Source organism: Anabas testudineus, chromosome 4, assembly GCF_900324465.2.
Source record: "Anabas testudineus chromosome 4, fAnaTes1.2, whole genome shotgun sequence".
Lineage (NCBI taxonomy): Eukaryota > Metazoa > Chordata > Actinopteri > Anabantiformes > Anabantidae > Anabas > Anabas testudineus.
This window is the reverse complement of record NC_046613.1, coordinates 21,431,650-21,445,747: the sequence shown is the minus strand read 5'-3', so window position 1 is coordinate 21,445,747 and position 14,098 is coordinate 21,431,650. Positions and strand designations below refer to the sequence as shown.

Genomic DNA, 14,098 nt, shown 5'->3' with positions numbered 1-14,098 from the left:
CATGAAGTTTGTACAAAATATAAAGAATTATCTGGTCCTATTACCCAAATAATTCCCTTGTTTCATCGGTGTTTTAAATTCAGAAGACTGAGTATGAGACTAATTTACTAGGATGGATATTTTTGAAGTGTGACTGGTTAATAGTCTTGCTTTGTTATGTTGCTATGTCAGACCTACCAGGAGCCAACAGACCTCATTGTAAGCATCTTTTGTCCTTCAGATGGAAGAGGGTGAGGGTTCAGTCGGCCCAGAATATGACCTTGTTAAAGCCCAGCGGAGCCCAGGGGAGGACAATTGGCACCTGCTAGCTGCTTATCCTCCCCCTGCTGCCCCCGGTCCAGACCCCTGCTCCCCTAGGTAGTACTATACATCGCCCCCTTTGTACTGTCACAGCTCCAGCATTATGGCTTCATGTGAGGACCAACCAACCCTCTGTACACCCTAACAGCCACCGTCAACCTGCACATTTTCCCATGGCTGTGTGTCACAGCTGCCTTTTATTTCATATGTACAAAGTGGAAGTCTCAGTTCCTATATGAATGACCCCACCCTTTCCCACCTAGTCATGTTCATCTGTCTCTTCCCTTCCATGAACAACATCACCCTTCCCTGCACAGATGTGACTGATCCCATGCTCCGTTTCCAACCACACTTGCCCCGATGCTTTCCTTACCTTGGTCTCAATTCACCCCTCACTGTTATTGTTCAGATCTAGGTTCAGAGTTTAGAGAGAGAGAATGCTGTTGGCATGCTGACCTCACTGTCGTCGTTGTGTTTTTATTCAGCCATCCACTTCCACCATAATCAGCAGTGTTAACCCATATTTAAGCATGAATTATACTGTATGTTACTGTCAGTGTTTAGTATTTTCTATATCGTGATCATTTTGTGTTGCATTTTTACTGACTTTTCTATTTATTTATTTTCTATTCATTATTCTGCTTTGTGAGTGCCATATATAATACTGCCAACCTAAAATGATATTTCCGTATGCTGCCTAAATAACTCATTTCTTTCTTTAAGGAAAGTACGAGTAAAATATTGTAAAAGAACTTAATCAAATAATTTTTGCTTGGTTTCACTCTGGTGCTTCTCTTGGACTGTAGAACCAAACAGGTCCTTATAAAAGTGGAATGTTCCGTTGATACTTCTCTTGTTCTTTGTTCATCTCATCTCTCTCACAAACAGTATTTTTTATTCTAACATGACATCCTCTAAAAATGGCAACGTGTCTTATTCTTCCTGCCATTGCTTCTGATATACGTACAAGCCCTTTGATGTCTGGTCACTGCTTCACTGATTGATTTAATGGCTTGTTGGTTGGAGCACACTAAATCTGTCATCTTTTGAGTTATAGTGACAGTGCTTGAAAGTGTAATGTAATGCTAACCAGGTTTATCACCTACATTGTCATAGCAACATAGAAACACAAACGACACAACAACTAAGCACTAGTCCAGGATATATTACCATGCATGGCTTGGCTGCTTTCTATGTTTTTGAAATGACCACATTCTACAGCCTTAATGTTTCTCTGTGCCGTGACTTGGTTTAAGTGGTCTTGTGTTGTGGTACCAAGAACACATTAACATATTCAAGATAATGACTTTTAAAGTTTGTTCGTCGATACCATGCATGTGTTGTCCAGAGACACCTCACACTGCCAGAAGGATTCATATGCAGTTTGACCTGTGTGTGTATTGTTGTTGCCAGCCAAGAAGCAGTTTGGTTGCATTCCAGCTGTGTCTCCAATTTCTACTGCAGAGACATGTTAAAGCAACATAAGAAGCCAAAGCAGAGTAGAATACATGGGTCACATACTGAGCTACGAAGTAGGGCAGTTTTGGGCTGCATCACAGGACCTGGTAGAAAAGTTACGTTGACATACGGATTTGAGACCAAATGTCTACTCTCCATATCCAGACAGTTTTTAAAAAGTTGTGCATTGTTGAAAATGTACTTTCAGTGGCACAGACAAGGTAATTTTAGTGTTCTCAACTAAAAATAACAGTAACAGCCTAAAGTGCAAATGAAAGTCAGTTCATGGAAAACCTGGTAGATCACAAAGTCTGTGGTCTATCTAATGTTATGTTGTCCTGTTCTACTGTAGAAAAGGAGAGTCCAGGATGTAGACTACAGGAGTGTAACCTCACACCGTGTCTCTGTTTCCTTGTCCGTGTGCTCTTTACTTTCTCCCCTCTCTCACACACACTCTCACTGTCCTGGGTGCTGACTCAGATCAACAGATCCACCCGATACCACAGGTTTCTAAGCTGCAGCTTCATTCAGCTTTGTCGATTAATGCATCGCTGGCTTACTGAAAAATCTGATTAGTCAAGAAAAATGTTTAGACAGTGAGACGTTTCTTTGTGCTGCATGTCAGCTTCAACAGGAATAGATAGACAGTATCTGAAATCTGAGAACACTGTACAGTGGATAAATTAAATTGACCTTCATCTAAGTTAAAGTTACTGTATGAACAAAGATTCTTTTGAACTAACACACAAATGATTGTTTTGCCCAAATAAAAAAAAAAACCCTTCAAAAAGTCTGACCAAGTATGTGAACTAAGCTAATGAGGTAATTGGAGCCAAGTGTTTGACGATTTCTTTTGATGGAACAAATGATCTAACGTTCCCCCTACACATAAGGCACATTAGTGCACAGCTACTAAAAGTCCTTGTTTGGGAATAGTTAGGCCAAATGATGCTTGACTGTTTGGTATATCAAAGGTTTCAGATACTTTTTCATGCCACTGTGTTTTATTCAGTAAGTCAGGTCGGCAGGGAATAGATTATTTAAAAACACATAAATCCAAATAAAATGCCATTTTTAGGGAAAGGAAGTAAAGTTAAGAGTGTGGCTTGTATTACTGCCTGTTAATCTGATCAGCTGGCCTTGGAAGGCGTTGGTGCTGTGGTATGTTGATTGGATGCTGGGTGATCCATCACACAGCCTGTCAGCCTGGTGGAAAGAGGTTTAGAGGCCTTGTATCACAGAGACTGATCTTGCTCTCAAATGTCATTACTTCAATATTTTTTTCAGTTTCACTCTGATCCATAGCAGAGAAATAAAGAAAACTGTATAGTCTTTTCAGCAGCACTTTATCCCTGAGATCTATCTTCCCTGATTGTTGGAAATTATCTGCCCACCCTGCTAAGCTCTTCGGCCTGATGTGATTACCAAACAAGGCAGAAGATAGACTTTATCTGTTATACATCAATAAATCTGCCACATCTTTGATTTTTCAGCCCTTTTTATTTTGTTGTTTACTGGCTTTATGATTTTATGTATCTGTTTGCAGCAGTTCAGCCCATTGTATTGCATGTTTTTTCCCCTGTTTTTTCGTCGTTTTTCCTGTGACAGCATGCAATACTTCATCCTCCAGTTGCCCTTATCATTCTGTCAGAATGTGACAGTCAGCTTATACAGTATTGGGTTTATATTAATGTCTTTTCTTCTCTTTCTTTACTCACTTCTCCTTCTTTCCTTTGATTCTCTGTACTCATCTCTCCTCTTTCTTACCCTCTCTATGCCACTCTCCAACTTTTGACATCACCCTTCCCCTGCTGTTTCTCTGCTCTTCCACTCTTCCTTGCTTTCCTCCAGTCTCTATCAGCCCCCCAGGCGCAGGCCCTCAGCTGTATGGAGTCCCTGTGCTGCTACCAACATGGGCAGAGCGGCTGTTCCCGCCTGGCCCGCTTCCTGGAGCAAATGACTGGACAGTGCCAGGCCACCAACCATTGCCACGCGTCCAGCCGCAGCAACAGGTGGGGAGGACAACAGCGACAAGAAACAATGATTATGAAACCTGAAAAACACTTCACACCTCTTGATTCTAGAAATCTGAGCTGCAGTCTTGACTGCTATAGATCATAATATGGCTACAACTCTACTGTAAATCTGTCTTGTTCAGGTTTGTAGTAGGTTGTCGTTGTTGGCGAGCGGAGTTTCAATCAGTCATATTAACTGGGTTTAGGGTGTGGCTTAGAAGAACTTTGCAAAAGCTGCAAAAGGAGGTTTTAGGGGCTGAAGATGTGTGGCTCAAGCCATCATGGACTGCACTTTTAGGAGTTTGTTATATCTGTCAAAGTCCTTGATGTCATGCTGGATTCTGGACGCTGTGATTAACCAGAGAGAAAGTTGTGTTTAACCTCATATCCACTGTAATGTATCAGAAATTTAACATTACACCTTGTAATCGAAATCATATAGGCCAGAATAGATTGTGATGGCCATGCCTTCTATATAGCATGCAGATGTGGGTGTTTTGCAGCCTATCCAGAGTGGATTCGGGTTGTGGTATTTTTATCAAGGCCAGTAGAATTCGGACCTGCTATTTGCAACCAACCAACAGGTCTAAATATTACACCACAGTATGTAACTTGTCTCATCTGTGAAGCCCCTATACTAGGGCAGGTCTGTCTACTAACTCACATGTCTGTCCTAATCATCAATGTTATGATCTGTTGTTCTGTGTGTACTGTCTGTCTCCTATGTTTCTGTTCAGTTCTGTTCCCTTAAAATGAAAGGTTGGTGTCCAAAATGGGTTAGCCTGATTCCTGATTTCAACGAAACTGCCTAATCTTTAACCAGTGTCACCAATGTGTAAATGTAATTTATTAAGTTGACGTGATGCATTAGATTGGTTCCAATATTCCACTTTTAACTGAACTGCACCCCAATGATTATGTGATTGAAGAGCTTTGTAAAAGGGGCTTGATGCAACTTTGCTAAATGCAGCTTAAAAGCTATGTTCAATCTTAGTAGCCTTAAATGGCAACAAGCAGTATAAATATGATATGAGTTTACGGAGCTTGGTATAAGTACAGATACAACTTTATTCTCCGATACAGCTCCATTTTTCTGTTGCAGGGTGACAAAACATTAACACTTATTTTGTCTAGAGCAGCTTTGAAGACGAGCTAGCTGAGTTCACAGTTTTCTGGTCTGCTCAATCCGCAGTTTCAGTGTTATTGTGTCTTCTTACCTGAATCCCAGCGATTCTTTGGGGTCATTGATTAATTGACCTGATCAGCCCTTTCTGCTGAGTAATCAGCACTGCCCCAAACAGCTTGGGACACTTAGTATTGATTAGATCAGTAAAGAAGATGCAGGATTCTTGTTCTTTGTATGTTCCTTATTTTTTTGTAAAGGGAAACGCGGTGTGGGCAAGCATGTTTGTTCATTTACGACTTTGTGTGTCTGTGTTCGTAAGGTAATGACGGCATGCAGGTCAAATAGGGGATGTATCGTTACACCCCACCCTCCTTTCAGCCCCTCTGGACACCAACCCACAGATTTAAAAATTGTGACTGGCTATAATAACATCTCTTAGCTAATTTTATTCTGTGCAAACAATTAACATCTTAATGATGATCACTGTCACTGATCTTTTTAAACGTGCATTTGAACAGTAAGGAGCATGAAATAGGTCCTACATTATTACTTTAGACATGTGGGTGTTCTGTCGATTTCAATTTATTTCAGGTTCATTTCACTGAAATAAACTATTCCCATTGCTTCAGGGTCAAATTACCACTAAATGCTTGATTCAGTTTAGATGAATTTCTTCCTGTGGGAGTGATTGATTTGTTTTCTGACCTTGGCACGAAGCCACAAATTCTATTCTTCCAACTGAGCAAACAGCGGCCAATTTGTACTCCTAGAAGGATAAATGGTAAACACAAGTAAAATGCTTTGCTTAGATGTGCTTTACCTACTTCTTCCCTTCTTCTCACTCACTGGCAGTTTACCACATGTTGTTTAAACCTTTGAACGACTAGTTAGCCTCAGCCCATATTTGGCCTTAATGCTAGGATACTGCCATAGATGAAAGGGAATTTATCCACCCAGTCCCCTATAATGTACTCAGTGACTGGAATCAATATATAACAAGCATATTTACAACTTACATTATATAATGCATAAAGTATTTATCACATATTTATTGGAAGCCCAACTTGTAGCTGGCTGCTTAACTTGGCCTGTTGTTGCAGCATTGAGTACTGGCCACAGCTGAATCACGGCTCGGGGCGACAAAGCGGGAACAGACACGGATGTCAGGAGTCAAAGATGTTTTTCATAATAAACGAGATAGAAGCCTGTGTGTACTTGTCACAACCCGGCAGCTGTGTCTCCATCCAAATGTCAAGTAAATTCTACCCACACCTTTGAAATGTGAAAAAATACAATGCAGATTAGGAAACTTTTCTTGAGAAGAAAATGGATCCTACATGATTATTTTGTCAATGAATTACCAGTATCTTCTCCAAGTTAAAAATAATAATGGAGATTCAGCTGCTCCTTTCCTCCTCACCCTTTACTGTACAACACGGGACCGGACCACACCCTAAACCAGAGAGGCTGCTGGGAAATATAGCCTGAGTTTTGTTTTTGTTTGTTTGTTTGTTTTTTTCTTGCAACTTTGTGTATATATGGATCTTTTTCTACTATATCCTGAAGCCTTATGTGCTTCTGAGAAGAGGCCAACTTTGAGGGCATGCTCGTTTTATAACCTGGGGTGTTGCCGGCAGGTGGAGTTATCTTTTCCACAGTTATAGTATATAACAGTATGTAACTCCACTTGTCCACTATAGGCTACAGAACAAGAATGCCTACACTCTGTCTTGTTGCATGGGGGCTGCTGTTGCCTTTGGGATTTTGTATACTATGTAAACCTGTATGTATTTGTGCCCTCTTGCACTTTTTGTCTTTTTCTGTCCTCTTTGTGTCCTTGTCCTTCTCTGTCTGAAATCTGCATATTGTTGTTCAACCTTCCAGATTAATTATTCATGTACTGCAAACGTCACCAACGACCTGTGTCTTGTCAGAAATCTGCCTGTTCTGTTCTTTTCTTGGGTTCATGTTCCCACCTGCGTGTCCCAGAAGTGTTTCGGTGCTAATGTCCTCTTTGTTCTTTTCATATCCTGGGGAACAAAGTTGGCTTTAACTCCGAGATGTTTCGCTTTGACCCTAGCACTGTCAGACAGCCAAGCTAGTCATGTAGCATGTGAGAGTGCCTCCAGTCAAACCACTATTTGAGTCATGAGCCTATTTAAAGTCCCTGGGTGGCCCTCTTTTCCTGTTCACCAGGTCTTAAAATGGTTGTCTTCCTGAGATCAGCATTAAAATAAAGGTCAGAAATATTATTAGATTAGAGCAGCTGACATTTATAAATCAAAAAAAAAAAAAAAAAACATGGATGGATAGGTGCAGGAATGAGAAATCAACAAGCCTGAAGTAACAGACAGAGGGTCCTCTCATGTTTTCAGCTACAAAACAATTCACCATGTGCGGTCTTGTGAGAAATTGTGGAGCTGTTTGTTGAACCAGTCTTCCTGCTCCTCCCTGCTGGTGCTTTGAGGTAGAAACTCTGATTGTGGACTCTGGTTCAACTTTGATGCGAGTCAGTGCAGTGGAGTTAGTTGGTTTGTGAATTCAGACAGTGGCAAGTTGTTGTTGTTGACTTTTTTGTTCCATGTTGTGTTAAAATTGTATTTTTCCTGGTCCAACCTGATGGGTGTCCATGTTGTGAACAACTGGACTGGATGGTGTACATCAGACTAGACTAGACTAAATCTGTCTTGACAAAGAGGGCTCTGACAAGAAATATACAGCATATTATAGATTTTCTGCTATATTCATATGTTTAATGTTGTGGAAGCTAGAACAATGAGATGCATATTTTTCTATAAAATATTTAATATTAATACTAAAAATATATTTAAATAGCCAGCAAAACCTGAGGATGTGGATATTTAACCAGCCTAAATGAGATATTAATCCTTGCTATCTTGAGAGCGGATATGTGAAGAATGCTGATGCTTGTTTCACAGTTTGTTTCTGTTGATGGTGATTGTGTTGATTTTCATCCATGATTTAAGTCTCACCTCAACTCAACAATCAGATCAATATTTTATACTTTTTACTAATATTTTACCAAACACAGGTTTGTCATTTGTTGGTGTTTTTCATTCTAAACTCTAATTCAACAAGCCTCTGAGAGTCAAATTTGAAAAAAGAAAAAGCAAAGTCATCTGTGATTAAGATTATAGCAGTCAGACACTCATCTAAATCTGCTTCATGGGGAGTGCGTGGGTGTTATTTCAACCCACCACTGTCATCACATGTTAATTTAAATGTCACTTCCCCACTGAGCGTTGCCCCCCTCAGACTCAGAAAAAACTAATATTACATGTGAAATACACAGAACTGTTAACTTCTGTGTTCCTGTACATGTAGAACACTGTCACTGTTTCTATTAGTTTATTTTCTGAAGCTCTGACCTCAATAGATCCTGATTAGTGTGAGTTAATGAGGAGAGACTTTTTATACTCATCACTAACACCATCACAGCCATTAATAACCCTCCATCCTTCATTTTCTTCCTATGTTTCTTCCAGCCTCATTGTGTAGGTTACAAACCTTTGGACTACACAAACACACACACACACACTGCGTCAGTCTCCTAACCCTCAGTCACTGCTGCCTGTTTTCAGGTCCTGGAGCGACACAGAAACCTTCTACTCCAATGATCGCAGTATCCTGACGCTGTCACCCATTGAGGCCACCCACTGCTGAAACCCAAGGCCATTGACTGTAACGCACAGAACTGGATGAGAGCTACCACTCTGCTGTGACTCATAATCACCCCCCCCCCCCCCCCCCGCCACACAAACATACACTCAGACCCTACTTCCACGTAAACTTGATGCAGCTGGAATTCATGCAGGAGCTGTTGCATCGTTTCAAACCAAAGGACTCCGCACAGTGCAGCAGGCTGCTTTGTCTTTCACCAGTTTGTGTCTCCGGGTGAATCAATTCTTAGTCGAAAGGCTGTAAAATAGGACGTCAGATGGGAGCAACAACATAGATCAAAATGAAACATGAAGTGAGAAACGAGTCAGCAGATCTGTGGAGCTACTCCTCTAGAAAGATCAAGTCATCTCAGCAGCAACACTTTTGAAATGTCTGCTGCATACAGAACATCTGTGAGTCCTGTAAATCTAAAACATATTTAAATTTCATAGTTTAAAAACGTGGAGTCTTAAATTTAACTGCTCAGCACTTATATCTTCTTGGAAGTGGCAGATGTCTTAAATATTGTTAATCACAGAATCAAGATTGCTGACAGGCTGGACCCTTCGCACAAACATTAGCTAATATCAGTCCAGTTCGAAGCCTCGCTGTAACCTAACCTAGCTGGTTTGGAAAAGCTGACGGAAACCACAAACCAAGATCATCCATGTAGCAGTCAGACTACATTATTATTCTCAGAGGTGTTGGCCAAAAGCTAACGCTCAACATCACATTCCATAAACTTCCATAATCTGGGGGTCTCTTTGTGCTCGTTCAGACGAAGGAATGAAGAAGCTAGACCACCCACAGTCTTGTAGCATTCAGAGACCTGCTGATCCAGCAGCAGCTGATAACTTGTTTCCTTCCAATCTACAGTACTCCTCTGATGGAGCTTCTTTATCTCTATTGTGGTACCAAAGACCAAAGGATTCAGACTGGAGCTCAAAGAAAGTGTTTATTTTTGTGCCTGATTTTAAAGAAGCTTATATTGCTACGAAGACTATTATTATTATTGTCCTTGCTGCTTTCTCGTATGACTGTTCAGGCCTCTGTCTACACGTTGTGTTCCTCGGAAGCAAGACGGATGAGGTCCGTTTAAAAAGCCATAAAATTTCAAGAGGTTATATTCAAAGATTATTAAAAGGTACTGCAGGTAGCTGTTTGAGTCTGTTGGTACTTTGTACTTGTCCCCCTTCGATGCCTTTTCTCATTCAGTCTGGTTAGCAAAGGCATCTCAGCATTAAAGACCTTGATGTCGGAGAATACTTTGAAGTAATGAACGGGATTAATACTGTAAAATGGATATAATCAGATTTTCAGATTATACAGAAAATCTGAAAATCTGTACAAACCGACTTTCAGGTGGATGTATCCCTGTCAGTGTCTGATCGGATAAAAACCGCTCTAATGGTGAGATGCTTTTCTAAATCACGGCTGGTGCGTGTCGACCCAGACGAAATATTTCAGATAAATATAATTCAGCTTCAACAGAGATGAAAAGAGAAGCGGAGTGTTTGCACAGGTCCCATATATTAAAAATCATTACGTTTTATTTATTTAGTTTCTCGACTCATAGCTCATCTGTCACCATTGAAATCATCTTTTTGCTGTTATGTTGTTTATTTCATGTGTGTTTCCATCCAGCTGTTGATGAAATGTGTGTGAATGCTGGTGTGCTATCTTCACGGCAGCCGTGGTGGTCGATAGAAGTACAGATCACTGTTGAAATGCTGCCTGCAGGTCTTTTGTTTGCTTTTCTTCCAAAACCGTCGAAGCCAGATATTATTTTAGCAGAATCCAACTGACTCCAAAGGTAGCAGGAGTGGAGAAATCTGTCAAGACAACCGTTTTAAACTTGACACCCACCACACAACAGTGAGAGTACATGCCTCAGTTCACACAGAGTCACAGGATGTTTGTTCTTCTCGGGTTATTGTTAAATCTTTCACTTTCCCTTCTTTCATAGTCCTCTTAGTCAATTCATTGAATATTCCTGATGTTTATTTTCTAAATGTACACATTGTTTGAGATATACCTGGGCCTCTTATGTCATTGTTGTTCACACATGTGCAATTGACAATGAAAATGTATTTATTTTTGCAGTACATTATTTTTCCTGTTTGTGTTAAACTTGTTACATATCAATATATTTGTGTTTGTGTTCTGTAAACGACCAATGAAGCAACTTCCCAAAACGCAACTTTCAATCATAGATTTAAGTTACCTGCAGTGGGACGACACTCCCAGCAACTGTTCACCACAAAAAATAATGGGATTAAATGCAGCTTTTCTAATCCACTTCTCAACTGGCTTTGGAAAAACCAACCTAATTTGATTCTGTATCTTCTTAGTGACATATGAAGAACAGGGCCTTGTTATCAGAAGGTTGAACCTCTGTCTGAGCTGCTCTTTGTTTTACTTGAGTTGTGACATTACAGCTGGGAACTGGCTGCTGCACACCTAAAACAAACAGGACGTAACAGGACCTTCAGTCAGTGCAAACAGATAATGACGACACCGTCCCCTTTAAATCCGTTCGACAATATCCACCATAGAGCATTTTAAACCTCATGTTCTACAATTTTAACTGTGATACATCTGTGATCTGGAATAAGAGAAATACAAATGAGTTAAAGATTAGTTTAAAGTTTAAAGAAGCATTATGCAGATTTTACTCATAAATGTAAGTTTACTCGTCACGTGAGACAGTTGCATAATATTCTCTGAAGCACTGAAGTCAGTGCTGATTACGTCGTCTTGATTTTGACTCGGAGCTTGAAAAATATGGCAGAAAAAAGGATTTGGTTAAAAATTAGGAGAGTGGGATTTGAATGATGAGGTAATTTAAGTCAAGCAGGGAAGATCTAATTAAAGATGCTATTTAGTTCAATTATGGGAAATGTAGGATTCTGCATTATTGGTGATTTATTATTAGTAGTGAGCAGAACTAAGCCTGTGCCGCAATTTTAAATGTGAAGGTGGATTACTAAATCCAGAAGTATCCCTGTAATACATTAAAGGAAAACACTGGTCAAATCTAATGCAGACTAGTAATTTAGTTTCCTAAAACGGGTCAAAACTCGATTCTACAATTCCTAAACACTATTCATGTCTTTAGTCAAACTTCAATATAAAGGACAAACCCACAGTTTTCACTTTGTAACGCCTCCTAAAGCTTCGTCTGTTTGAGTTAAACTAGTGTCTAACTTTACTGTTTTCAGTTTTTGTTCACAGCAATAGTAACAAAGGTACAGCATATGTTGACATTAATATCGCTAAATATTCTGACACTACATTAATATTTTGCGAAACGAATATTGGGATCATGACATCAACATACAATTCTACTAAAGCTCATCAACCAGCATTTACAGTGTAGAGACTCTTCTTTAGAACCGACACCAACCTCACTGTTTAGGAGCATTTTGGGGGCGTTGGAGCTGTGACACTGCTGAGTTTCTACATGACATTAGAGCAGATGGCAGATGCGTCTGAGCTTTGCAGAAACACCAGCAGTGTTGATGCTGTTCTGATGCCCCCTCGTGGTCATGTATGGAGGCCTGAAGCGTTAAAAATGAGTTATTTTACATCAATAACGGGTTCCATCCTGTTCATCCTAAAACCATCACGAATGTTGTCAAACAGAAACTCAGAGTCCAAAATCCTTCACTATACTTAGATACTCCTACAGTACCTAACGTACACCAAGTAGTTAGATAACCAACAGCAAATTCACATTTAAGACACTCGATAATCGCCGCTAGCTTGAGCCACATGAAGATAATTTTCTTATCTTTAAATCGAGGAGCGGTGCATTGTGGGAATGACAGCAGAGAGTACAGTACAGTACGTCGCTACAACATGGTGAACACCCTACAAAGTGATTTTAGATGCAGCAAAAATTACCTGCAGTTAAACTCTTATTTTGAAAAGTACCATATAAAGTAAAATTTTCAATTTTAGAAATTATTTTTTTCACTAGTTTCATGGTTAAATAGTCCCAATAATTTAGGGTTTCTGTATCCAGGTACAGATTTCCTCTTCCACATCAACTGTAACTTGGCTCTACTGTGGTTCTTTTATTGTCGTTCATGCAGATGACAGATGGTACGTTGTTTTTTTTGTTTTTTTTAACATCAGATGTGACATTTGAATCAACCAGGACCTAATTCTCTAGAGCATCACAGCACTGACGTAATCTGTGCCTCGTTCATCACCACGAGGAGAACCGGGGTTTGGATACGAGACCTCTGGGGTATTTCTGGAAGCAGGAGATTACTCAGCCACATAATTCAAAAATGGTAATTTAGTATTTTATCACATCTCAACCCCAGAAGATCCATCAGAAGCACCATCCAGGATTAATTGGACCTCTGATTAAAAGTGATACAGTTCTGCCTACAGACATGGTTTTGTACCAAATATCCCTGCTCCTAAAAACATTGTCCACAGCTTGAATATATGTAAAGGCCAACATCAGCAGTCATCTCTGTTCTCAGGTTGAGGTAAACGGAAACAGCTTTTTGTTCTGTTATAAATACAAAGTTTAGCCAGCATCCAGACCTGCTGTGTGTGGAATATTGATTCAGCTAATGGACGCCGTGGGTGTTTCTGTCATAAATTGAACAAGCAACAACTGAAATCATCAATTTATGTCAAAGTACTTTTGAAAAGATGGTTTTGACCTGAAGAAACGGACACGAGCGACGTCTTGGCCACTTTTTGCAGACTTGAATTGAATTAAGGTTTCCTTGATTAAATTAGCTGAAAACCGGAACCTAAATTAAAATGTCAACCCATGAGTTTTCTGCAGCAGATTGGCCTGTGACTCAGCATCGACCGAGAAGACTCGAGGCAGCGGATCACGTCAGTGCTGGACGGTCTGTTGAAGTCATTTTTCTTCCCTCCCCTCTTCAGTAAATCAGAAGATTAATAAACACCATCATCATCATCATCATTCTTCTGTTGACTGATAATGTGTTGCTGTGTCCGTCTGTCCTCGCTGATGTTTAGGAAGATGCACTTCTATTTAAGGAATAAATACATTTTTAAGAAACTTAAGGTCTTTGGAGTGTTGCTTCTAGCAACAACGTTAACTGACCAGACTCACAACTGATGAACAATTCAAGACAAATCTACATGTAGTTAATGAGGCAGACGAAACCCAATGAAGACTTTAGATCAGGGAGGGAGTAGGAATTAATTGTATTGACTTTGTTTCCCTGAGTCTCACAGGAAGATTCAAGAAAATTCACTGAAAGTAAATAGTTTAAATGCTCACTGCTACTTAATTTAATTTAAGTCATTTATCAAGTAAAACCGAAATATTTGTTCGTCTTAGCTTCTTTGATGTGACAAACTTTTATATATTTAGGATTCGGACAAAACATAAGATTAGAGCGTGTCACTGGTTCTGGACCGTCAAGAGCAAAACAGTTAAATATTAAATAATGATGATAAAAAAAATGATGTAAAAATCATATGAATGAACTATTTAACCATGACATTGTGAAAAAAG

At 39.8% G+C, this 14,098-nt stretch overlaps 1 protein-coding gene across 1 annotated transcript in view; it reads left to right on the top strand.

Annotated features, from left to right (window-relative positions):
• The window catches only part of atp11b (ATPase phospholipid transporting 11B (putative)), a 42,572-nt gene extending 31,847 nt beyond the window's left edge, over window positions 1-10,725 (top strand). Inside the window, exons 29-30 of the mRNA XM_026346325.1 lie at window positions 3,610-3,770; window positions 8,502-10,725. Coding sequence (XP_026202110.1) covers window positions 3,610-3,770; window positions 8,502-8,583 — 243 coding nt within the window. The 3' untranslated portion in view covers window positions 8,584-10,725. The remainder of the gene's footprint in view (window positions 1-3,609; window positions 3,771-8,501) is intronic.
• The last annotated feature ends 3,373 nt before the right edge of the window (window positions 10,726-14,098 follow it).